The 27,353-nt window shown below is 38.7% G+C and overlaps 1 protein-coding gene across 4 annotated transcripts in view; it reads right to left on the minus strand.

Annotated features, from left to right (window-relative positions):
• PARD3B (par-3 family cell polarity regulator beta) overlaps positions 1–27,353 on the minus strand; it is a 461,004-nt gene that overhangs the window by 136,407 nt on the left and 297,244 nt on the right. For 3 of the 4 annotated variants that reach the window (XM_039341567.1, XM_039341566.1, XM_039341568.1), the window contains exon 18: positions 14,067–14,366. In XM_039341567.1, coding sequence (XP_039197501.1) covers positions 14,067–14,366 — 300 coding nt within the window. Of the gene's footprint in view, positions 1–10,153; positions 10,897–14,066; positions 14,367–27,353 lie in introns of those variants that run through there. The other variant, XM_039341569.1, reaches the window with a different exon arrangement.

A 27,353-nucleotide genomic window follows, 5' to 3' on the forward strand; every position in this document is an offset into this window, starting at 1 on the left:
AGCAGTTACTGAATGCAGTAAAAGAAGAAAACAAGGCTTTCTTCGTAGGAGGAACAACTACTTCTCAATAATTTGTGAGTTTAGCAATCAATAACAATTAGGGACAGGCTGGTAGCTGGTTTAACACTACTCCCTGAAGTCCTCTTGCCCCCTCTACTCTCCTTTAACCCCTACCCTCCAAACCCAACCAGGAGAAATAGCTCCTGATTTGTGAGGCCGGGGCTTTGCCTTGCAAAGGTCCTCCTCTGTCATTACCTGCAGATGGATCAGAAGGACTTCAGCTCCCCCAGTTAGCAGAACACTTACTGCACACAAGTGCTCAATTAAATTCGCCCTTTCAGACAATTACTGAGCATTACAGCTGCTCAGAAGCAGAAAATGGCATTCCCCTTTACTGCAAAATAGACTGGATTTTTAGAAGTTTTACCCCTTCCCTCTGTGCCTTGAGCTTTTTTTTTTCTTTTCTTTTTTAAAAACATATTTTCAATATTGCCTCAGTTGTGGCCCCTTTTAAGGTTCTCTTCAAGACTCAAAGAGTTAATTTGTAACACTTTGTGTAGGGTCCTTTGACTGCACCTAGGAGCTAACTCTCCCCACTCCCAATATATTAAATGTATCCCCTTTGACACATTTTAATCATTCCAGAAGGCTGCTATCTACTTATGAGGTAGACTCACATCTTGGGCTGAATATGTGGAAGAGCCTAAAGGCAGCAGTGTTTAGAGCTGATAAATTTCTGAAGCTTGCATTGGCTATGTTTTCGGTGATTACTGAGTTGACAGACAACACCCTGAAGTAACTATTACACTGAAAATTATAATGTATCATCATTTAAATTTTAAATGAATGAGGAGAATCAAGCACAACAATGGGCTGTCAGTAAGGCTGATGGTTCCGATTATTCGTAAAGGCAGTACAAAATATTGACACCTCACTGCCCACCACTGTATTCTCCTCCTCCTCCTCCTCCTCCTCCTCCTCCACCACGGCTTCCCTTGCAAAATACAAAAGCTCTAATTCCCTCTGGAATGAATTGGCAGGGAGGGGCATACATTGCAATAACAATACGTGACAGCTATGCAATGAAAGATGAAGTGACCTGTACGGTGGGGAAGAAGGTTCATGGCAACAGGAGAAAGATGAGATGTGAAAATGAGCAAAGGAAAAAATGACTAAATGATACTCTCATGAATAAAATGAGGGTATCATTTTATTCATGAGGGTATGAATTGATATTGTTGTGCTTCTAAAGCTTAAGGCACAGGCTGGTAGGTGAACTGGAGTCATATAGGGCTTGGTCTCCAGTTTACACTCAGGCCATAGCTATAAGCAGTGGTGGGATTCAGTCAGTTTGCACCAGTTCAGCAGAACCGGTAGCTAATTTTTTGTTTTCTAGGCCCAGAATGGATTTTCAGAAGCGGCATCCACATAGAGAACCAATTCACATATTTGAATCTCACCACTGGCTATATAGGGCAGGGAGATGCTGCATCTCTAACCCTAGCATAGTTACACAAGTACAGGGCGTTTTAGGAAAGTTAAAGAAAAACCAATTTTTGGAAGATTGTCAAAGGAGCCGAAATGCTTTATTGTTTAAAGGGCATTTTAAAAAGTTTTTGAGTTAATTTGTAAATTCTAATTTCTTATGGAAGCAGCCTGATTCTATTATGCTGTTATTGCTATGTAATTTCCTATTTAATATGACAACCCTTCTTTTTAGATAATTGGAAGGGAGCATCACCATTTTTAAAAAGTGATCTGGGAGAATTTATAGCATTACAGAGCCATTAGGCTTACTTCTGGTCTACAGTAGAAAGTGTTATTAACTAAAATTGAGATATAGAGAGAAGAAACTGCCTTGGTGAAGATTTATCAGCATGGCGTCTTGAAAGAGAGTGACATTTACTTTAATACTATTTACAGATTATTAGGATCACTCTTCTTTTCAGATTATTTTGAGGAGAGCTTAGATATCCTTTTTAAAAAGTCATCTAGGAGAACTGGGACATAATTTTTTCTAGGAATTAATATGACACCAGGGCTCTTTATTTTTTATAAATGAATAGATTGTATTGATGATTCCAATTTGTGCATCAGTGGTGAGTTTGCAGATTATAGCAAATTATTCAAGAAGACGAGAAGCAGAAAATCAGAAGGAAAATAGCAGTAGATTCAATGTAGGATATGTACAGTGTAGCAATCTACCATAGAATAACCAATCTTATCATGAGGTAAATAATGCCGTTCTACTTGCTTATGAGTACCCTAAAATAATTTCAGGTACGTGGTACAAAAAAGCTGACAGAAATATTTGAACAGTGTCATGAACAGAGGTAAGTGGGGAAAAGGCTATCTTGTCACTGGGAATTAAAGTCATCAGAACTGTAAAACTATGAAAAATTGCAATGAAATGTCACTGCGAATAATTACATTTATGATATTCCCAAATAAGGAACATGTTTGTTGCCCAGGAATATGTAACTGACCATACCTAACCTATGGAATATGAATTGATTCAAAATGGTCAAGAACATTAAATATATATCTCTTCTGTATACATATTGAGTGATGTATTGCTTTTCTAACTTCACAAAGTACATATGTATTTATTTATTAACTACCTATTTTCAAAGGACTCAGAGTAGTTTGCCTGCAGCTACTCATCCAATATTGCATTTCACTACAGGTGCCAAGTACATTCGTGCATTTTTAATATCTCCTAAGTCTAGATGAACAGAATTTTGTATTTGGAGATCTTATACTATGCAATAATTCTCCTCTATCATCTATTTGTAGAAATACAGCAGAAATACCTTTGTAGGTATTGCTGTTGCTGATATATAAAAATAAAACTCTTTTTAAAATCCATAATGGTGAGCCATATATGGATTTTCCACAATGTTACCATATGTTATTTTCTATTTGTTATATATTTATCTTAGGCACTTGGTTTGTATGAAGAGAGTTTCCCTTTTAGGTGATCAGAAATTATTATTTTTTCTCTAATTACTGGGTAGGCATTGACTCCACAGTTCATTTATGAAGTTGTTTTTTGCTGAAAGGCAACTACAGTAAGTACTTGGAATCATGTATTGAAATATTGGATAAAATATTAATGAAATCTCATGAAAAAAAAACACTAGAAATCCGACAGAATGAGTCTCCTCACCAAAATGCTATAAAAGAAATTTAAGATAGGCAGATGAACATCTGCTAAAAATCACTGGTAAATGTCAAATAGGAGTAATTTCCTCTTAGATTTCTGGAACTTAATACTGTATAAGCCAGTTTACATTGTTTTGAATGGGAATAGCTACTCAGATTCAAAACTGACAGAAATGAACACATTGGGAAGATACAAGCTTGGGAAGGCTGGATGGAGAAATTTGGTATGAGATATTACTAACAACATATTTTGTCAAATAGGAAAAAGACTTGACCGTTCTAAGGATTGAGATGAAATGATTTATCTTTTCTAGACATTTGTTTTTCTAGATCAATACTTTTGCATTTTTAGTTAGTATATTATAGTATTTATCCTTGCTTTTCATTTTAGGTAAATAAGACAGTGGATTCCAACCCTCCTAAAGCAAACAATGAAGATGTCATAATGTTTCACATACTGCTATTCACAACATGACTAGCCACATGTGATTGTTTTAACAATGGAATTGCCTCTTTTTGTAGAACCAAGCCTGTTCTCGCTCTCTCTCTCTTTTTTTTGGGAATTCAATCTAGGCAAGGGAAATTTTCTTCCCAAATCTTGCTGTGCTGCCTCATAGTGCTGATGGAGGGGTGGGATGAGCAAAGAATAATGGGAGTGTAATGCCAAGAATATATATTCCAGAAGGGTCATCCAAGGCATGAAGCTACCTGGCTACAACAAGCAAGTACCTGTATTGGGCAGCACCGATATAGGAAGATGCTGGAGGCTGTAATGGAATGGCAGGATAGAGATCACTTTAGTGACAATGGCAAAGATATCAATTAAACAGAGAAGGCAATAGTAAACTACTCTTGTATTTTTACAAGAAAATGTATAGAAAATATAAAATTATTGAGGTATAGTGAGAACAGTATTTGGCTACAATGTAATCAATTTCCAAATAATATTAATTAAACCTTGTTGACAAGCCTTTAATATGATGATCATTCAAGTTTAGGCTCCAATTGCCGATGAAGAAGAGGAGGAGGTTGATGAGTTTTATGATAACTTTTGATTTGAAACCAACAAGATAAGCAAGCACGATGTGCTATTTTACGAACAAGAATAAAGGTAAAAGATAAAGGAGTCTCTGCTAGTCATTGCCAGCTATAATGGGCAGTGCTCATCTCCGTTTCAAGGCCACTGAGCCAGCGCTGTCCAAAGACATTTCCATGTTCATGTGGACAGCATGACATTATGGCGCGCTATTCCCAACAAAGTGGTACCTATTTATGTGTAACTACTTGCATTTGCATGCTTTCAAACTGCTATGTTGACTGAAGCTGGGGCAAGGATGGGAGCTCACCCCATTGCGTGGTGCTCAGGTCTTAAATCTGGGCTGCTGCTTTTCCAGCCAACAAGCCCAGTGTCTTAACCACTGAGCCACTGCCAGGATTGCCAAAGTTGGGAACATTAAAGAGGAAAATGTAGCTAGACAGTATGGCTTAAGAAACTGAAATGAAGCAGGAGATTGAATTATCAACTCCAGTCACTCCAATGATTTCTTCATAGCTAAATACTGTCTTCAAACAACCAAAATGATACTTTTGTACATGGATACTAGCAGATGAAGTATGTAGAAATCAAATTGACTATATTATTGCTAAAAGAAAGCAGAGGAGCTCAATTACAGGCATCAAAGACATGACAAGGTACTGACAGATCACAAACTACTCATGTACAAGTTCCAAGTTCAGGTAAAGAAAAAGAAGAATGCAGTCCAATACATGATCTTAAACATATACCCACTATTTTCAATGAGAACATCAGGAATTTGTTTGAGGTACTGAATCTCATGTATAGAGAAGGAGAGGAATTATGCAGTGAACTTGCACGAAATTGTTAAGGATGAATGTGAAAAGAGACTGGCAAAAATAAAGAGAAGAAAGCAAACTGATATCAGAACAAACTGTGGAAATTGCCAAAAAAATAAACAATGTCAAAGCCAAGGAAAACAAAAATCTCAGAAAGAAAGTTAACAAAGATTTCAGAGCGCTATAAGAAATGACAAGGAGCAATATTACAACAATAATTGTAAAGACATTGAAGATGGAAACAGAAAACATGGAAAAAAAATCAAGGAAAGTCTTTGAAAAGATCTCTGGACTCAAAAGGGTGTTGCCATCTTGAATTGGTGGCAAATGACACCAATGTACACACAGCAACTGATTCAAAGGAGAACAAAGGAAGGGGTATGCTGAAATCCTGTAGAATAAAGATGTCAACATCCAAGATATCTCAGAAGATATTTCCTATTTACAAGAACCTCTAATTCTAGAAAACGAAGTGAAATCAGCATCATTACCCAACTGAAAAGCTACAAGAACTTATGGAATGCTCATAGAAATAGGGCAAGTCACAAAAGAAGAATCAATAAGGATTTTGTGTGCCAGAAAATCTGGAGAATGACACAGTGGGCAACAGACTGGAAGAACCAATCTTCTTTCCAATATCAAAAAGGGAGACTTAACAGAATGTACAAACTATTATACAATATTCTTAATTTTATTAATTAGCATTAATATTCTTAATGCTAGCAAAGTAATTCTTATGATCATCCTAAGTAGATTAGAGCCCTACATGGAAAAAGAGCTGCCAGATATTCAAACTGGTTTTAGAAAAAAATCAGGGAACATGGGACATTATTGCTGATTCTTCTGGATAATCAAGAAAAACAAAGAGTACCAAAGAAATCAGTATGTGCTTTATAAAAAGGCTTTTGAATGTGTTGATCATATCAAGCTGTGGAATGTGCTTAGAAAAAATGGGAATTCCAAAACATCTCATTGTTCCTATGAGAATCTTATATACAGGTCATAGTACAGTACGGACAGGATAGGGCAAAACGGACTGGCTTCAGGTGAGCAAAGCAGCATGACAACGCTGTAATACTCTTTCTTTATTCATTTAACCAATATAACAAATACATATAAAGGGAAGTTGGATTGGAAGAAGATGAGTATGGTTTTAAAACTGGAAGAAGAAATACCAATAACCTGTATTGTGCCATGTACTATCCTAATAGCCCAGTGGTTCTCAACCTTTTTAATGCCGTGACCCCCCAACCGGTCGTAAGTCGAGGACTACTCAACCGGTTGTAAGTTGAGGACTATTCAACTGGTGCAGCACCGTTTGCAGAATGGGACTTTTGGCGGGCTCAGCAGGGCAGAGACAGCCTGGACAATTCCTATTCAAGAGAGTCTATTCTATTAGCTTTCAAAAGCCAATAGAATAAAAGGGAGTAGCACAGCCAAGGAAAAGGGGGAAAAATGGCGGACTGTGTTGTTTGGCGACCCCTGTGAAATGGTCATTCGACCCCAAATGGGGTCCCGACCCACAGGTTGAGAACCACTGTAATAGCCAAAAATGCAAAGGATCTGCAAGTGTTAGAAATAAAAGTCAAGGAGCACAGTTAAAAAAAAGAATTAGAATTAAATACAAACATGACCAAATTAATGGCCAGAAGTGCAACAACCAGCCTTAAAACTGACAAAAAAGATACTGAAGTGGTGGAAGCTACACACTTCTAGGATCAACTGTAAAGGAATGGTAATCAAGATATATGCTGTAGATCAGGGCTTTTCAACCTTTTCACCCATTGTATCACTTTTAGGATATGGCAACATCTGAGTACCACCAGTTGCCTAGCAAGGTGTCAAAAACTTGATGACCAAAAAAAAAAAAAAAAGGAAAAAAGTGATGAAGTACAGTTTGCTTAGTGACTGTCCAAAGTTACAATGGCACTGAAAAAAGTGTCCTCCAAGCCACAGCCGAGCAAGACACCTGCCTGCCCAAATGGCAGCTCTCTTCCTCCTGTTCAAGGTTTTCATTGTTGTGAGCATTTCTGTTGAGGACTGGCAGCGGGGGATGGGGTTTTTATTCCCTCCATCTGCTGGGTGGTTGCAGCAGGTTTTGGTCACTTCACATGATCCTGAGACACTGTGACCGTCATAAATATGAATCAGTTGCCAAGCATCTGAATGTAAATCACAAGACCCTGAAGATGCTGCAACATTCCAGCTGATCGGTGCTTCTTCTGGGCTCAGCAGAAGCATCAGGATCAGCGCCGAGCTCCAGCTGGGCCTGGCACTGATCCTGGCTCTTCCACTGAGCCTGACAGCCCCGAAGAAGCACCGATCAGCTGGAAAGCAGCACTGATCCTGGCGCTTCTGCTGAGCCCTGCAGCTCCAGCCATCTCTGGCTCAGGCTTGTGCGGTGCTGCCATCGGTTCAGCTCTTTCCCCTCCCCCGCTACCACTTTTCTAGGATGGTTGCGTACCACCTGCCAGGTGCCAATGAACCACAAGTGGTACCCGTACCACTGGTTGAAAAGCCCTGCTGTAGATGAGCACTTGGATGGATTCAGTTACAAGGGAGATGAATGCATCATTGGAAAACCTGAAAAACCAAGTTAGGGACAGACTGTCATGAAGAAAATCTAGGGGGTCGCTAAGAGTCAAGTCATGATTTGATGGCACATAAAGTCAAATCAATCAAATCAGATGACATGCTCCACCACAAAAATGCCTCTCCCCATAATAAGCTATTTTAGTTAGCTAGCAAATTGGTAATACAAAAAAAATGCATAATTTGCCCTAGCAGGTAATTTCTTTTGATGGAGAAAAATGAGTAGCGTAACTCAACTGTGCGACCTAAAGATATGTAAACCAAAAGAGTTATTTTTTCTTCTTTCTAATAGCAGTAGCAGTAACTACAAAAAGGTGCAGCTTTTAATAGACAGATGAAGCTCCCATACTCACTGCTGCTGCAGATATTATATAGCAGCACATCCTTTCCTTTTCCACCTCTTTATAATCATCAGAAAATTCAGAGCAGCGACTCCCAACCTTTTGGGCACCAGGAACCGGTTCTGGATAGAGAGGTTTTTTTGAGGACCGGAGGGTGCGTGGTTTCGCATGCTGCCTGCATCCCGCAGACGGGACTTCGTTTGTTTACGCAGCCCTGTTTCTGGCATGCTGCGGACCGGTGCCGGTCCGTGGTCCGGGGTTTGGGGACCCCTGGTTCAGAGGACATTTTTTTACATGAAGCACTTTTTAACCAATTCAATTACACTCAGCTTAACTGGGATATTTGAATCTAATGTCTTTCCTAATCAGATTCCATCAGCATTTTCAGTTTTCCATCTCTGACAGCGATAATAAATGCATAAAGTATGAACAATTATTATAGCTACACATAACATTTACTTTTTCTCTTTTAAAACTGAGGCATTGTGTACTGCGAAAATTACCTTAATATTAGACAAAGAAGCCCATGACAGTTTCCCTCACTTTAAAAATGTGGGTTTCTGGAAACATATTACACACATTTCCAACTCCGTGTCATCTTAGTCATCATTGTACGTGTCCTTCTCTTCTTCCACTTCATGCATTAAGATTTTCCATTACAGCCTTAACAAATCTTTCACAGAATGTAGCATGTAGTAAATGCCAGGGGACTCTTTTGGTTGACCCATGCTGACCTCATGTTTATGAGATCACCTGGTCAACTAAAGTATTTATTTGGATATAGATGGAAGAGCTAGGCCTGATATCTTTGTTTAATCATATTAATCACTCAAGTCTGAAAATTGCTTTATATTATGCTTCTCTGATAAATGGAAAAGAGAGTTGGTTTAAAATTCACATCCACAAAGACTTTCCCTTTGGGGAATAGGAGTATCAGCTTCTAACGTTCATGGTTATCATTTATTTACCGCATCATAGAGTTACTCAAAGGCAATTTGAGCAAACCCATTGTTTGGCTGTGCTGTAGATAGGTACAGAATCAAAGAGAGAGAAAAAAACTACATTTGCAATGGCAAATTATTCATTCATCCTTCATATAACCAAGCCATGAAATTCTAATTGTTAATTTGTCTAATAATAAACATGACAGTACAGAGAAATGATGCTCCATGGTTTGGTCTGGAAAAGCAGAGAGCCAAAGTATGTACATAACAACTAAAATGTACACATTGTACAATGGAAAGAACTCTGCCACAAATATGCATTATTTCTTTTGGTGCTACAGTTACTCTTACACAACTCAATATACTCACAACATCTGTGGCGAAGTGCATGTTTGAGTATAATCTAGGAATGAACACTTCATTGTAATGGTTTTTCCAGGCAGCCATATTATTGCACAATAAATAAAATGACATAAAATATGCAGCTGCCTTGAAATCCAAATATTTTCCCCAAGCTAGCACTTTCATTCCAGGGATATTGCATTTTTGTAGCTCTCACAAATGGCAATGTTTTCATTCTTTGCACCATCCCCAGAACACTCATGATTAGGAAATGCAATACTGGTCAAAGAATAAATTCAAAGCCCTATAATTTGTTTTACGTCAGTTACTTATCTTAACATATTCTGCATTAAAGCTTTTCTGACCTTGCACATATTAATTAAGAAACCTATGCATTTTGGAAAGGTAATCAAAAGGTTCAAGGAATAAAACACTCTAAATTGTCTGCAAAATGGAAGTAGCATAGCTTTCCTGCACTTTCACTTTCTAAGTGACTGGCCTATAAACAAGATTGTAGCAGGTTCTCTTTGGTACAACTCCATTTAATTAATCTTCAAGCCATTAACCATTGATTTAAAATTCCACTTATAAAATCTTCATTTTGCACATTATCAGTTGTTTTGCAAATAGCTATCCATGAACAGAGGCATAATGATCTCCCTTTTCCCATTCTTGCAGCTTACTAACCTCATCGTCAATTTTGGCTTTTTAATTACTCACATTCATATTAGCATTTAAAATTAAATGGCAGATTAAAAAAAAATAATGTGCACAGACATAAAAAGTTAAAATTCCTATTACAGAGCTGCCTGGTGGAGGAAGTAAAATCTGTTTTTGTTTAAAGGGCATTATGGAGTTTCGTCTATAATTGAAATATAAACAGAGAAATGAACATTTTTAAAATAAATATCACTGAATTGTTTTAAAACTATTTTTCACTAGGGGTGGGGAAGTCCTTGCCAGCAATTTTTCAGTAAACTTAGTTGGATCGGGTATGCTTTTGTGTACATCACAATAATAGCTATTTTACTTCCAAATGAGGCCCTTAGACACCATGAGCGGTGTGGTGACCTAGTGGTGAAGACTCTCGCCTTCCACTTAGAAGACTGAGAGTTCAATCCTAGGTAACAGCAGATTTTTCTCTCCTAGGGCACAAAGAAAAAATATCTGCTGAGAACTCAACGTGACTTCAGGAAGGGCATCCGGTCAGTAAATGCTCAGCTCCATCCAGTTGCCCTGATTCTATTTCAAATTAAGGAATTACAGGGTGGTAAAAAAAGGAGAAGGTCTTAAACAGAAAACAGAAGCAATAATTTGTAAACTGAAATTTGCATCTCAATTCTAGACTTAAACCATGAGTTGAGATCAGATTTCCTGTACACGTATCTAATTCCATTACATCTGAACCCAAGTCAGAATCGAAGGGGCTTTCCCTACTTGCACCTGATCAGGTGTGACAGGAGCAGTTTCATTAGGAAAGGTAGTCCAAGGCAGCGTTTCTCAACCTCAGAGAGAGGTGTGGCTTTCAACTTCCAGAATTCTCCAACAAGAATAAAGTTGCTGAGTTTGAAACACGCCGGTTTAGGGTTCTATTGTCCTCTTTTGACTCTTTGCTCTTTATTTCTTGGTGCTTTCTTCATTTTTAAAGTAATTATTTGCTGAAGATTTTAGTTCGTGAAAAAAAAAGAATATATTTTTTTAAGGATCAGAATGTTACTACAAGCAGTTTTCTTAGATCAAGATTCTAACCTAGCAAACCATTGTGTATTTATACCTAGTTTTCCAAAACTGGGGCTATGGTAAAAAGTGATCTGAATCCACACAATAAAATATGCTAGAAAGACATTAGCTTATGATACTATAACCAGTCGTCCACATCCCAATGTTATGATAATAAAGACAGCACATTTAGACTTGTATGTGTGAAACAAAATGATTCTGAAATAGATGGCCCTTACAGAAGATACATGAATAGAATAAGTGGGTACAATAGGGGGGTGTTGCATACACAGAGGATAGGGAACGAGAGAATGTTGTATTCAAATGTTTTGGGTTTTGAGGCTTAGACACAGCTGCTGCTCACATTCCATTTTTTTTTCTTTTAGCTTGAGAAGCCTCACTTTCTATATAGATAGTTTTTGTTTAATGACTGTTCATATTATGACTGTTCAAAGTTACGGCATTCACACAACTGCACTGTAAAGCAACTCCACCATCATAAATGGTTGTGCCAATCCTCCCTGGTCACATGATCACATGACATGGCTTTATGACTGGTCATGGCGTTCTGCGATCAAACGGCCACGATTCAAAATATTTTTGCTGGGTTTTGGCAAAAGACACCCATTCAAATTTGCTTTGCGATCTCTGGGTTTACGATTATACAGGCCAGAAAATTACTTAGGTCATGTGGGTGCCATGACTTATGTCTGCAATGTCTTACAACCTTAATTCCAGGGTTCAATTACAGTCGTAATTCAAGGACTTCCTTTAAAAGAGGTGCTGTTTCACTTGTCCACACTTAATGCAGCAACTAGTTCATGAACGGGCAATCTTCCTCAACCAGTCATTTTACAAAACAAATTTTTTTTATCATGTCTGTAAAATGAATTTTATAACATTATTGAAGTAAGCACCATGAAAGAACCTCAAGCCAAAGGATGCAGATACTTACCTGGTTGTGCTTATTGTGAGGGCAAGTTTGTTTTTATGTACACACACATACATATATAGACATATATATGCATACACAAGCATAGATGTAAATTAAAAAGACTCATGTAGTTGCTCATATTGTAACCACCACTCTGAGCAGTTCACAAAATAGAAAAACAGCTGGAAGCCTCCAAACATTAACAAATAGTAATAAAACTTCAAATACCAACATTATAATAAAGGTAAGTCATGATTTAAAACACTTTATCAAAAGCATCATAGGATGAATATACTTTTATTATTATTATCCAGATTTCTCAGATGAGTGAGGACCATGAAGTTAAGCCAAAATCAGTCATCTTTGTCAGCTTTCGTAATTAATTATATAAGTAATATAGTATATGGCTTAATTCACTAAAGCTTATACAGTATCTATAATATGAGCAATAATGTTCATAATATTTATGAGAGAGCTAAAACATTTAAAATGTTACAATAATTGAAATAAAGTTGGCTATAAAGAAATGTTGAAGTTGCCTCTCCCCCCCCCCAAAAGAAATTTCAGTTCAATACTGTTTTTTTATTTCAAAAACTAAGATAAACAAGCATGCTCCCCCCCCCCCCAAAAAAAAGAACAGTTCCACACATCTCAGTAGTGACTTCTTCCTCTTCGGTTGCCTCCAGCTATCTGTCTTGTTTGCACTTTTGGAGAGTTCCCTCAAAAGTGTCTTCTCTAAACATAGGAAGCCACATCAAAGACAGCTTTTGTAATCTCCAGTGCCAGATTTCAGAATCTCATTGTTATGATTCCATGACTGTGACTAGGGATGCATGCTTTCTTTCAGTCATATAATAATAACGCTATCATTCTAGAAATTTGACATTAAGGATTAAAAATGGCTCCTTTCTCCCTGCTTATTATTCAAAAGACCCTGAAAAGTAATCTGTTTTATGAAGCTATGTTTTGCAATCTGCATAAATATGCCATCATTCTCAGATCTTCCTCTGGCTTAATTGAAAGCATATAACATCATAGAATATGGAAAATGCAAACTGTAAACTTACAGAGTAAAAAGTGTATAAGCAACAAGTTTTTTTTCTAGCAATTGGGTATAAAATGATGTCATTCCTCTTTCCCAAAAATCCTGAACATGAAAGTCTGTAAGGGTACAGGACTTCAGAGCACAGAAAAAAAACTATTTAATTTGTACTGAAATTTAATTTGAGGCAGGTCAATTAAGTCTCTGTGAAAGAAGAGCCTTTTGATAATAATTTCAATTTTATAATGACTTTGAGTAATGAATCTACTAATGATGCAAATTTATTTTGTTTCCTTTTAAGCAAATTCTTGATCATTTAAGATTATTCAGCCCCTTTGAATAAAACTATACATTGTAAACAAGGGGACCCCTCTTCATTAAAAAAAACCCTGAAGCAAATGACTTCAGAATGAGAGAATATGAATATGTTGACATAGAACTTCAATGGCTATACAGCCTTAAGCCTCTACTGAAAAACTACAAATACTGTGATCAGGGCAGCGTGGGGAACAAATTTGCATCAGAAAGCCTTCTGAAGCACTTGGGGACATGGTACCGTATTGCTAAAACTGCATTTGGACTGTCTCCTCTCTGCTGTAGTTATGCATGTGTTTGGGAGGTGGAGACCAAAGTGACATTGCCTATTAACAAATCATCACAAACAATAGGATATCAGAAGGGGAAAAGGGAAAAAAAAGAAGATTGATTGTGAGTGCTGTACCTGGCTGAGATAGTAATAAAATCCTGCAACTTTGCACAGGTAAAAGAGTAAGGTAAGAAAATGCTGAAGGAGAGAAGGAGATATGGAAGACACATTCGAATGTGCGTGGAAAGCTTGCTATGTATATGAAGCATTCTGTTCATAAAAAAGATGTATAGAATGCTTCTTTGATTCTTCACAAACACATGCAGTGATTTATTTCCAAACTGTTCCAAGGTCTTCACTGTGCTTACATAATATCACTTGCAGTTGTAAAACTGCAGGAGTACATCATTGAAAGCATTGCCAAAAATACTCAAATTAAATTCTTCACAATAGAATATAGTTACCATGTCAATTTCAATATAATATGGTTGTTGCGTTTAAAAATATTCAAACATGCATTAATTTTTCCCCATGGCATGAGTGTTACCTCTCAACAGGAGCATGCTGGTGGGATGGCTTGTTTATCCTTGCATATAATCCTTCTAAGTGGTCCCTGTCCAGAGGTGCTGCAGGATTATTGCACCCACCATAAGCTTCAGAAACAGGTGGAGAAGAAAGCTGGTAGGAGTTGATAACTGGATATACTTCTCGGAAGTGGTTCACTCGTGCGTAATTTGGGTCTGTCTCATCATCATCAAGATCAGGCGGGGCTCCCATAGGAACTGTGGAATACTCAGCAAGTCCCCTGATCTGCTTCTGACGTAGTTCCTGATGCTTTGCATCGATCCTGGGAGACACAACAACCCAATGTCAGCACGTACTACTGACATAAAACAGGAATCCTACTCAACTGAAGTTTGATTACATCACTTTAACTAAATGTCAGTGATAATAATCTGTCTTTTAAAATCATATTATCAGAAAATACATGTGTTCTTCAGTTAGTGATCACACAATTGGTACTGGCAACTTGGTTGTTAATCAAAGCAGTTGCCAAGTGAAACCACAACTGTGCTTACAACCATCTTTCCACTTTCCTTTGCTTTACAGACCTGCAAGGCTCATAAATGTGAAGATTGGTCTCAAAGTTACATTTTTTTATCACTGTCATAATTGCAAATGTTTGCTAAACAGGGCGGTTGCTAAATAAGGGCTCTGTAGCAGCAGATGTTAAGCAGACAAAGTAAACACAAATTCACTATAATTATCAACAATAAACTTCTAGTCCCATTCCAGGTTTTTTTCAGAGACAAGGCAAAATGCCTACAGTATATATACATTCAGCACTGCACAAACATAAATTACACTGAGACTTAAAAGGTAAATCTAATGAAGCCCCTTTTAAAATATGGATATCTTCTAAAATATATTTTTCTTGTTTGCCTCTGAACTAGCCAATATTACCATTGCCACTTTTATCATATTTTCCTCCCAATTTAATGAATCATCTATATTAAGTTCATTTGTGAGAAGTATAGCAATGTGACACACAAATGCAAATAGCAATTAGTGAAGTAAAAAGTCAAGGACCCAAAGCCATTTATTAGCATTTTCTACATTTTGTCCTAACATATAACTTGGGGACATCATATCTTGTTACGTGGAGATCAGAGAGAGAATATACAGTGAAGAAATGAACAGAAGCCAGTAGAGATGAATTGTGTAGACATAAGTGAATTAAATACTATTGCTGATAGTATTCCACTATGATAAATCTTTAAGAGGTATTACAAATGCTGCTACTAATCAGTGCTATTGTGTAATCTGTTGGGAATAGTAAATGTAAGAATACACCCAGGTATAATTTCAAAGATAGTCAAATTCAGATGAATCATCATTTGCTTCATGATTGAAAACTTTAAACAAGGCACTGTTAATAATAAGAAACTTGAAATGTTCAGCTGCCTCACTATGTAATTAAAGCAGCAGAACAGATCAGAGTAGCAAGATGAGCCCGATGTATAGAGAGCAAAGGATGAAAAGCAAACGAAGGATTAAAGCACAGGAAAGCTGCCAATTAAAAAGTCAGGATTTATTCACCATTATTAAATTCGGCAGCTCATAAAATATTCCTGGAAACAAACACCTATAAAGGATGTACAAAAATGGTAAAAGGATAAAAAATGTTAAACCATCTCTTTTGTAGCAGGAAAAAATTAAGAACCATGCAGCAGGACATGAATGAAAAATAAGAACAAAAAGGGATTTAGCACAGGACATGGAAAATGCCTGGATCAGAAAAGATGCTCAAGCAATACGAGCTGCCATGAGGAGAAATTAGTGTCAGATAATCAAGATTACAGAATGATTGTTGGTATTACTTTAGAGTTGGTATTACTTTAGATGACATGAATTTGGTAAAACAGATTAAAGATCAAACTCAAGCCCATATAAAGAGAATTTATAATGTTTTAATAGAATTGGATTCTGAAACGGAGTTAGTTAAAGACTGTATGGTAAAATGGGCACAAAATATTCAAGAGCCAATTCTATTGGACACATGGGAGACAATTTGGGTTAGAAATGTAAAATTTACTCAAGCTCAAAATTTAAGAGAAAATTTTTATAAAATGTTTTATAGGTGGCATTTGGATCCTCAAAAGCTGTCCTGTATGTATCCTAATTTACAGCCCAAATGTTGGAGATGTGGAAGCTTAGATGCAACTTATGTTCATATTTGGTGGACTTGTAGAAATATAAAAGCTTTTTGGATTAAGATTTGGTGGAACATTCAAAAGATTTTTAAGAGAAAGATAAAGTTTATGCCACAATTATTTTTGTTAGGTGTTATTGTGGATTTTGATGTTAAAGAAATTAATTTGATGTTGAATCTTGTAACAGCTGTAAGATTATTGGTGGGGCAATATTGGAAGAAAGATTCTTTGCCTACTATGGAAGAATGGATGCTCAAGGTGTCTAATTTAGCAGAAATGGCAAAAACATTCCGTTTATTTGAAGGACTACTCACAAGAAAGATATATTTCAATTTGGAGAAGATGGATAGATTATATTCAGAATATATATGAGACTAAAAAGTATTATCTAGCTTATGAGTAAATTTTAGATTATTATTAATAGTTTAATATGGTAGAACTTATATTAGTCTTAGTTTTATGGTTTAATTATATTATTATTTTTGTATTTAATTTGTTAATATTTATTTTGAAAAGGAGTTAAAATATGTTATGGATTTGATTGTTTGTATAGTTGGGTAATGTTAGTTAGATTATGATTGTTTATTTGTAACCCTGTAATCAGCTCTGGGAAGTGGGGGAGGGGTGGGAGGGATTTGGGACATATATTGTATAAAATCTTTAAAACTTTTAATAAAAAAAGATTACAGAATGATTGCATACTGTATTTTATTTAAAACAGACTGAAATCCTTGGACCTTGTAAGCTTTAGTGTATTTAAAAATGAAAGTGTACATATAAGTGAACACATATTTATAATTGCAACCTACGTATCATAGTATGGCACTCATAGTGTGCGTACGGGGTGCCTTTACTGACTCCAGCACTCTATAGGGTAGTTGTTTGGATGATATGTCTGCATATGGATTATATATGAATTCTTAGGAGTGTACTTCTGAGTGGTTCTTTATTATTGTCCACCTATAGACAGAAATCTTGCCAGACTAAAGCAACTTTCTGTATACTATGAGATATTACTCTGTGAATTGCTGAGGGGGGGGAGCAATTTCCCACATTTGCTCTCTTTCTGCCTACCAAGGATTCCAAGCTTTGCTGTCTCTTTGCTCTCTGGGAATGAGCCCCTCCCTCCTATGACTCTAGAATTACCTTCCACCATGCACACATTATAAACACTGATATGCTCTACACTGGCTCACATATAGTCTTCTCTGACCTATAGGTAAGTTTAGCTCTGTCAATCACAGGGATGGACAGGGCTTTCTCCCTACCCAAATGTTGGTATTCCATGTGTTAGAAGGCCACACTAGCCCCTTTCTCTAGAAACTAAATGTAATAGGCTGTTAGAATAAGGGAGAAGAGTTGCAACCAAGAGAATGATCAAACAAGAGAAGTCTGAGTCCAAAGCAGGAAATGTAATTTGAGCATCTCAGATTTGACCATCCCTAGTTTTCTTGAATGTAAAAGTAAGAGTGGAGAGGGCCATTCAGACTTGCAAGATTCTGCTACTTATAGTAAAAATGGTATTAGTATCCATAACTTTGACCTTCAGGCAAGATTCTGCAATACAAGTAACTAAGTGTGTGATTCTGTGCCACACCAAATTCCTGTCCAAACGCAGGACAAATTAGGAATAAGCTCCCCAAAATGGGCAAATCAGAAACTTGCCTGAACAAGGAGTCAACCAGAACCCAGCAGAAAGAACCAATCAGGAATCAACGCTAAAAAAATGACCAATCTGAAGCTGGCATGAACAAAGGACCGATTATGACAAAATATCAGAAAATCTGTTCCTTAAACCATGGTCACTAAACATGAAGCCCAATCCTGCCCACAAGATACCTGTGATGAAAGCTTATATCAGTTATAAAAGAGAAGAACACTCATGGATATATTCAATCTTTAACTATAAATAAGCAACATGTTTATTGTTATCATTCAGACACAAGAACAGATTCCAAAATAGAAAAGGATATATTCTTCAAATGGAAGGAATCCCTGGAAAGTAGCAGGAATTGAAAGCAAACAGTAATAGAATCAAGTATAGGGTTTGATGTTACAACAGTTAACTATAAAGAAGAAGCATTTCCTTTTATTTCTATAATGCAACAATCTCAATTCATAATTAGGGAACTGTTGAGAAAAAGACTTAATTCTCTAAAGAACCCTTAAAGAAAGATGAAAGAAAAATCACACAGCAAAAAGAAAAGAGGAATTCCTGCTAGCTTGTTCAGTGTTCTGTTGGAACAAGCACATGGATAAATATGTGGAAAGTTAAAACTTAGAATTTGTCAGCAGCAATAACAAAATTCTTGTTGGAGCATTCTTGCACTATAACAACTGAAATGGACTTTGGTGGACAAATCAATGTACTGATAAAAAAAGGGAGAGGAACAATTGAAGAGAGTGTTGAAAACTAACTGGACTGTTTACACTCTCATTTCTTCTCTCTCACCCACATGGTATATAGCAGTGGTGGCGAACTTATGGCATGGGTGCCAGAGGCGGCACTCGGATCCCTCTCTGTGGGCACATGTGCCGTTGCCCCAGCCTTGCCTCCCTTGCGACCCCCTCCTCTCCAGCAGCCCCCCTGAAGGGCAGTCACCTCCAAGCGTGGCCCACATGGAGCAGTGCAGCAAAGGACATGGCAGCCAGGCAGCGTAGACAAGACTCTGCCCTCACATCCCCATCATACAGTTGATGCTGCGGGGCATGGGCAGAGGGTGTGGCTGCCATTGCGCTGCTCGGCTGTCTGGGCGATCTACTGGGCCCTGGAGGCGGTGAGTGGTCCTGTGGGCAGGTGGGGCAGGGGATGGGGGGCAGAGCGGGGGTGGGGCAGGGGCGGGGCCAATTTTTGGGCACTCGGTCTTTAAAAAGTTTGCCATCACTGGTATATAGGATAGAAAGATGAATATCTCGTATATATTCCATGGGAGAGTTGCGTTTATAAAGATGAAAGCTCTTAATTTAGCTTTAAAAACTGCATTAGTCTGTTTATTGTTTCAGAATACTTCAATTTTTCTCACACTAGAGTTTTGAAAATAAGTGGCTGTAAAGATATCTAGTTGCCCTAGGTCACAGGTCGGCAAACTGCGGCTCCGGAGCCGCATGCGGCTCTTTGAGCCTTCCCCTGTGGCTCCCAGCCTCCTCAGCCTTTGCAGAGAGAGACAGAGACAGAGACAGAGAGAGGCAATTGCGCTTCTCTCTCTCTCTCTCTCTGTGTTTGTGTTTTTTTTTTGTGTGTGTGTGTATAAAAGAGAGTGCACTCACAGTGTTCTCGGAGGAGCTGAAAAGCTTACTGGGCGGAACTCCTCCCTTTGCTGCGTCTCTGCAGGAAGCAGGAAGCAGAACGGGCAGGAGAGAGCTAGCTAGCCCAGCTAGACTGACTCAGGAATTCTGGGAGTTGAAGTCCACGAGTCATAAAAGAGATGAGGTTGCTTACTCCTGAGCTTGTTGGACAACAGCTTGAAGCTTGCCAGGTGAGCAGCAGATAGGAGAGGGGGAGAGAGAAAGAGAGAGAGAGAGGGAGGGAGAGAGAGAGAGAGAGGGAGGAAAGAGAGAGAGAAAGAAAGAGAGTGGGGGAAGAGGAGTGGCAGACCAAGGGCAGATAGAGAGGGAGGGAGAGAGGGAGACAGAGAGAGAGAGACCCTTTTGACATCTAAAATGAAGATAACACTGCATATATCCTTTTTTTACCTGTGTGTGTATGTAATTCTATTCTCTTAAAGCATTCTCCTGGTGATCATTGTTTTAATAGTATGGATATTCCCAAATAAAAACAAAAATGCGACTCTTGGGAGTATTCATATTGTCAAAATAATGATCACCAAGAGAATATCTATCAAAAATAGAATTTAATCCACCAAGCTTTCGTCAAATACATTTGACATCGTCAGGGTTAAAAGGCAAACGCCAAGGGAAGTCTTATATACAATTGTTTAATGCCTGTTTCCGGCTCCTGGAGCGTGTCATCGGCCCCAGCTGATCGAGTTGAGTCCCAAGCACACGCCCCACATCAGCACCTATCCTCTTTCCATTGCTAATTTGCATTCTGTCATACGTTACTCCGTTAGCTGTTTCAGGGTTGGTCAGGTTGGGGGTCAGGATCTTTTCTCCTCCCCTGCTCATAACTCCCCCACCATCCCACACACGGCTTCCCTTAGGGAGCGGGGGTGGGCAATTATTTAAATTGCTTCCAATATCCCTGCAAGCCCCAAGACCACTTTGATCTTGTTTATCTATCCCTCGGGGTTGTAACGCAGGCTCATAGTCACAGCCCATGCTATTCCTCCTCCCCTCCTCCTTCCCGTGAGTTCTCCTGAATGATCTACTGTTCGTTTCCACGCTCTCTCCCTCGCGCACACTCAGGATGTTTTCTGCCATTGTCCCATTGTCAGTATCTTGTTGTTCCGTCCATTGTCGGTAAGCACCATTCCCACTCATCCCCAATTCTCCATTCTCACTCCATTCTCTTCCCCTTTAATTGCAGTCGCTGTTTCACTGCGCAGCTTTGTGTTGAGAATGTCAGAGGGGGGTGCCTTCCTCTGCTCGACTGCGATCGGGTTATCATAATGTGCCTCGTAGTATCCTCAGGTGGGAATTCATCCTCATTCTCATCATTCTCGTTAGACTTTATTATATTCTGTTTTCCCTCCGGTTCCTCAAGCCCCACTCCATCTCCATTACGTCCCAAAAAGAGTCTGCTCCCAGCGGGTCATGACAAACCTAGCCGCAGTTGTCCGCTGAGGTTAGTCTGTTGTCGTTCTGGGAGGGAGGAGCTGTCAATAGAGGCTCCATCGGTGTAATTACGCAGGGAGGGGGGCCGGGTGGTATTTTTTTGATTACAAGTTTTTTGATTGGGTCCCCTCCACATGTTAGTACGGTTGTTGTTAAATTCAATATATCTGGACATTAAATTTCCGGTGGAGGAGGAGATCCGGGGCTTGATAGCCTTTTTGGACGTATTGGTCCAACGTTCCTTAGATGGAACTTTGAACACCAAGGTCTATCGGAAGCCCACTCATACGGATTGAATCCTCCACTACCATAGCAACCATCCGGCCTCCCATAAAGCCAGCTGCATTAAGACCTTGTTTAAACGGGTGCAATCGCACTGCAGCACCATAGAGTCTAAGGCAGAAGAAAGGAAACATCTATTCCGCATATGCCGGATGAATGGGTACCCCCTAAGGTTTATTAAGCGACACAGTATGGTATCAGACCCCCGAAATGGACAGCAAGGAGAGGAACCCCTGATACAAACTGTACGGGTGTCTCTACCATACATTAGTAATGTGTCAGAAGCCACAGTCAGGCTTCTGGCACCCCACAATATACAGGTAGCCCACAAACCTACTCAGACCCTACGAGCTAAAGTGATGCGCCCCAAGGACCAGCTCCCTACCATCGAGAGATCAGCTATAGTTTATAAGATCAACTGCACGGGGTGCCAGAGTAATTATGTAGGCGAGACCTCAAAAAGACTTAAGACTCGTCTACATGAGCATAGGTTGGCTATTAGACGAGGCGAACAACATTTGCAGATTTGGGCCCATGTAGCAGAATACGATCATTGCTTTGATTTTGAGAATGCCCAAATCTTGGCCAACGACATGACAAAAGGAGGTCTCCTACTGAAAGAGGCATGGTTTTCAGGAACAGAGTCCATCAATTGGCGCGTAGACTTGTGTGCAGCGCACCAAGCTCTAAAAATGTGGAGTGCCAGCAACTGTACTAATGTGTGGAGGGGACCCAATCAAAAAACTTGTAATCAAAAAAATACCACCCGGCCCCCCTCCCTGCGTAATTACACCGATGGAGCCTCTATTGACAGCTCCTCCCTCCCGGAATGACAACAGACTAACTTCAACAGACAACTGCGGCTAGGTTTGTCACGACCTGCCGGGAGCAGACTCTTTTTGGGATGGAATGGAGATGGAGTGGGGCTTGAGGAACCGGAGGGAAAACGGAATATAATAAAGTCTAACGAGGATGATGAGAACGAGGATGAATCCCCACCTGAGGATACTACGAGGCACATTATGATAACCCGATCGCAGTCGAGCAGAGGAAGGCACCCCCCTCTGACATTCTCAACACAAAGCCGCGCAGTGAAACAGCAACTGCAATTAAAGGGGAAGAGCCCCGTACGGAGTGAGAATGGAGAATTGGGGATGAGTGGGAATGGTGCTTACCAACAATGGACGGAACAACAAGGCACTGACAATGGGACAATGGCAGAAAACATCCTGAGTGTGCGCGAGGGAGAGAGCGTGGAAACGAACAGTAGATCATTCAGGAGAACTCACGGGAAGGAGGAGGGGAGGAGGAATAGCATGGGCTGTGACTATGAGCCTGCGTTACAACCCTGAGGGATAGATAAACAAGATCAAAGTGGTCTTGGGGCTTGCAGGGATATTGGAAGCAATTTAAATAATTGCCCACCCCCGCTCCCTAAGGGAAGCCGTGTGTGGGATGGTGGTGGAGTTATGAGCAGGGGAGGAGAAAAGATCCTGACCCCCAACCTGACCAACCCTGAAACAGCTAACGGAGTAACGTATGACAGAATGCAAATTAGCAATGGAAAGAGGATAGGTGCTGATGTGGGGCCTGTGCTTGGGACTCAACTCATGGTTATTAAGTGAGTTTTACTGCCGGATTCTCAATAGATTTTGCTCAGTTGAACAAAATGGGATGCCGTGACAATTGTAAGCATGAGGACCGGTTGTAAAATTACTTTTTCAGTGCTCTCATAACTTTGAACAGTTGTTAAACAGGACAGTTGTTATCTGAGGACTTCCTGTGTTTGAACTGGAGGTCAAAAGCAGCAAGTAAATGCATCATAAAGGAAGGGAAAAGTTTGCTTCTTTCTAACACATGTTAGAGCTATGAAATTCTTTTGAAATTGTTGTATCAAAATCCTTCTTTCTCTTCAAATTGTAAAAACTCTGTCAGATTTTTCCAAGCTGGCATTTATTTGTTTGTTTGTTTATTAAAACAGAGAAAATTGCTTCATAAACTGCTCCTTGATGAAGGAACTGCATGGGGAATTAAAAGTGTCTGTTCATGTACATGCATGTGGAAACAGCTGAAAGCAACTGGGTGAGTGTAGAAAAAGATACAGCTGCTTTAATAATTTGAAAGAAGCTGCTTTCTATGCTTGGTCACAGCGACTGGATGGGAATCGTTCATGCATTGTTTCCCCATTCAACGTATTTCCCAGCTATTTACCTCTTTTGATCCTCTTAGAGCACAATGAGCACAAAAACTTAGAATAAGAGGAAAAATATTTGAGTCTGGCTGCTGCATATAGAATTGGGACATGTTTCTCTAATTAGAAAAGCCTGCCATTTTGAGTATAACTAGTATTGATTAGATTTGTTGAGATTTGCCAAATGAAAAGCATAGAGTTCTATAATATATAACATGTCATTCATTGCCATCATTAAAGGGGAAAAAATAGAGAAAATGTAAGATATGGACAAGAACAGTCATCATTCAGTGCAACTATATGCAAGTGCCTGATTGCAAATCTTCTCCACAGTGGAAAAACTCCGAGATATTAGACAACAGCTTTCAATTTTTCTGGTGTCTGGTGGCTCTTATCTAAGGGGGATACCGCTCCTTCCAGTTTAAGAATTCTGTATCTTGCCAAGATTCCAAGAGGTAATATTATGTAGCAACCTAAAGTTAGATCAGCATGCAACTAAAGAGTTGCATATATGAAGAAAGGAGAAGGAAAAATAGTTGACCTTTGAGGAAGCTGTCCAGTATGTAGTAATAGTAGTAGTAGTAATAATAAAGTTGGAAGGGGCCTTGGAGGTCATCAAGTCCAACCCCCCTGCTCAGGCAGGTAACCCTATACATTTTGGACAAATGGCTGTTCAGTTTCTTCTTAAAAATTTCCAATGTTGGAGCATTCACCGCTTCTGGAGGCAGATTGTTCCACTGGTTAATTGTTCTAACTGTCAGGAAGTTTCTCCTTAGTTCTAGGTTGCTTCTCTCTTTGGTTAGTTTCCATCCATTGATTCTTGTCCTGCCTTCAGTCGCTTTGGAAAATAGCTTGACTCCCTCTTTTTTGTGGCAGCCCCTGAGATATTGAAACACTGCTATCATGTCCCCCCTCGTCCTTCTCTTCATTAAACTAGACATACCCAATTCCAGCAACCGTTCCTTATATGTTTTAGCTTCCAGTTGCTCTTCTCTGTACTCTTTCTAGAGTCTCAACATCTTTTTTACATCGTGGTGACCAAAACTGGATGCAGTATCCCAAGTGTGGCCTTATCAAGGCATTGTAGAGTGGTAGTAATACTTCATGTGATCTTGATTCTATCCCTCTGTTAATGCAGCCTAGCACTGTGTTGGTTTTTTTGGCAGCTGCAGCACACTGCTGGCTCATATTTAAATGATTGTCCACTAGGACTCTGAGATCCCTCTCACAGTTACTACTATTGAGCAAGGTACCACCTATACTATACCTGTACATTTGGTTTTTCTTGCCTAAATGTAGAACCTTACTTTTTTCACCATTGAATTTCATTTTGTTAGATAGCGCCCAGTGTTCAAGTCTGTCCAGATCCTTCTGTAATATATTATGTGTAATATATTATGATTGCCTTAAAATACAATCAGCAAAGCAGGGGTGAGAGTTCTACTATTTGTATGTATTGAAGAGTCTGGGCTCATTTAAGTTTTCCAGACCCTTTATAAATGGATGTTTAAAATATTGCTCATCTATTCCTTACAATATATGTTTCTGTAAAAAATACCAGTTGAATCAACTTTATCTATGCAGGTTGTCCTCAGCGTATGAACATAATTGACTCATAAGTAGAATCATCACATGACTGAATTCAATTTTATGACCAATTTTACAGAAAAAGGCATAATGCAGTCACAGGACTGCAATTGGTCATAAATGTTAGCCAGTTGTCAAATACCAAAATATGTTCATGTGACTGCAGGGGTCGTGCAGCAGTCATAATTTCAAAGATGGGTCATAAGTAATTTTTTTTTGAGTTCACTGTAATAGTTGATAAGCAACTAGTCATAAGACAAGGACTACCTGTAACATAAAATAAAGTGTTATTTTGAGTAAATAATCATCATGGTCATTTAATAAACCTGTATGCTGTCTGATTTACAACACTCTGGGTGGCTCACAATAATCAAACAAAGAAATTATAATAAAATCAATGAAAAATAAAAGAAAGATAAAAGATGGCACGTGCAACAGACCAGATGGAATGAAGTGAAGAGTAGCACTATCCCTTGCCAAAGTGAATATTCTTTTATTAAATGTTTATATGCCTAGAAGTGCATGGAAGTTTTGAAATATTTCAAATTAAAAAAAAAAATCTTGTTTTAAGTATGAAATAATTGTTTTACACTTGAAATAGGTTGTTCTGACCTACCAGAATTACCTTATCATTCTAGAAATATTCTGAACTGAAAATCACCCTATTTTCAGTTTGGAGTAAGTGTTTCATGCTTGGAACACTTCAAGCTTGGAAAAAGCACCCAATATATTTTTTAAACAATAACCAAAATTCACGAGTAAGAGCAACTTTGTGTTTTGTTCTGAGAGGATTCTAATAAGTGTATTTTATCTTTGTTAGTACCTGTCAACTGGGTACATCAGACAAAAAAGTTTAAAAATACTTAATCATATTGGCTAGTAACTGAATCTTGCAAATCTCACTGTACTTTACTCTCTACTGTTCCTTATATTCTTCTAGTGAGAATATGTAGAACAATGGTTCTCAACCTTTTTAATGCCGCGACCCCCAACCGGTCGTAAGTCGAGGATTACTCAACCGGTCGTAAGTAGAGGACTACTCAACTGGTGCAGCACCGTTTGCAGAATGGGACTTTTGGCGGGCTCAGCAGGGCAGAGACACCCTGGACAATTCCTATTGGCTTTTGAAAGCCAATAGAATTAGACTCTATTCAAGAGAGTCTATTCTATTGGCTTTCAAAAGCCAATTGAATAAAAGGGAGTAGCACAGCTAAGGAAAAGGGGGAAAAAATGGCGGACTGCGTTGTTTGGCGACCCCTGTGAAATGTTCGTTCGACCCCAAATGGGGTCCCGACCCATAGGTTGAGAACTACTGATGTAGAAGGAGGTGTCTATCTGAATTGTTTCCTCCTCCTCTCAGATTGTTTTGGGTTTGAGTCACACTTTTCTCCTTGTTGCTCTGGCAATCAATCTGGCTTATCTGTCTCAAGGTCATCTTCTTCATTCTCTACAGTATCTTTATCCTCTTGATAAGTTTATTATCAAAATACATGATATCTCATTATTAGGCCTACATAAGTACAATGTGTGATTAGAAACTGGAAAAGTCAACAGATGGATAACTAAACTAACAAATCTAAACCAAAACATAACTGAATCTTCTGCTTTAATGCAGATTTATAAGCAAGCCAACATACAGCTGGATGTTACCAACTTTTAATGTGTAATGTGGGTATCTGAATTACTATTGCAATAGAACAATAGTACTCAAAGATCAGTTATGGAGGGGAAGTGTAAGATGATGGCTGGACAGAAATATGGGACCAATCCCAAATATGGAACCAATCTCAATATTTAGCTAGGAGTCTGTGTATGTTTGTGTGTGTTTATACTTTGTGCTGAAAATTGTGATTGGAGATGTATGTATGTATGTATGTATGTATGTATGTACGTACGTTATGTATATTCTGTAATTCAGAACAATTAATTTTATCTCCAAGTCAGTCACAGATAGGGCTGTTATGAAAGTGTTTAAGGAGTAACTGGAAGACAAATATATTGGGCCATTAGAAACAAGCAGAGGGACTGGTTAAAGGAATGAGATAAAGAATTGAGAAGGAAACAGACACACGCAGACACCTAGCAAGAGACCTATAAGATTCTGACATTGACTTGATAAACCCTGACAAGAAATGAAACTATGCTGGGACCTACAGGGTACCATGGTACCCTGTTTCATAATCATAAGGAGATTATAATCATAACAGAATTCCCCCCTTGTAATAACATGACTAATTGTAAGCAATATTATCATATATTTCACATAAGTATATGTTCAGTATCAGTCCTCATCAGATGAACCCTCTCTGGTTTAAGTTTGAATTTG

The sequence above is a fragment of the Crotalus tigris genome, unplaced genomic scaffold (assembly GCF_016545835.1).
Source record: "Crotalus tigris isolate CLP2741 ecotype Arizona unplaced genomic scaffold, ASM1654583v1 scf7180000017767.837487, whole genome shotgun sequence".
Classification (NCBI taxonomy): domain Eukaryota; kingdom Metazoa; phylum Chordata; class Lepidosauria; order Squamata; family Viperidae; genus Crotalus; species Crotalus tigris.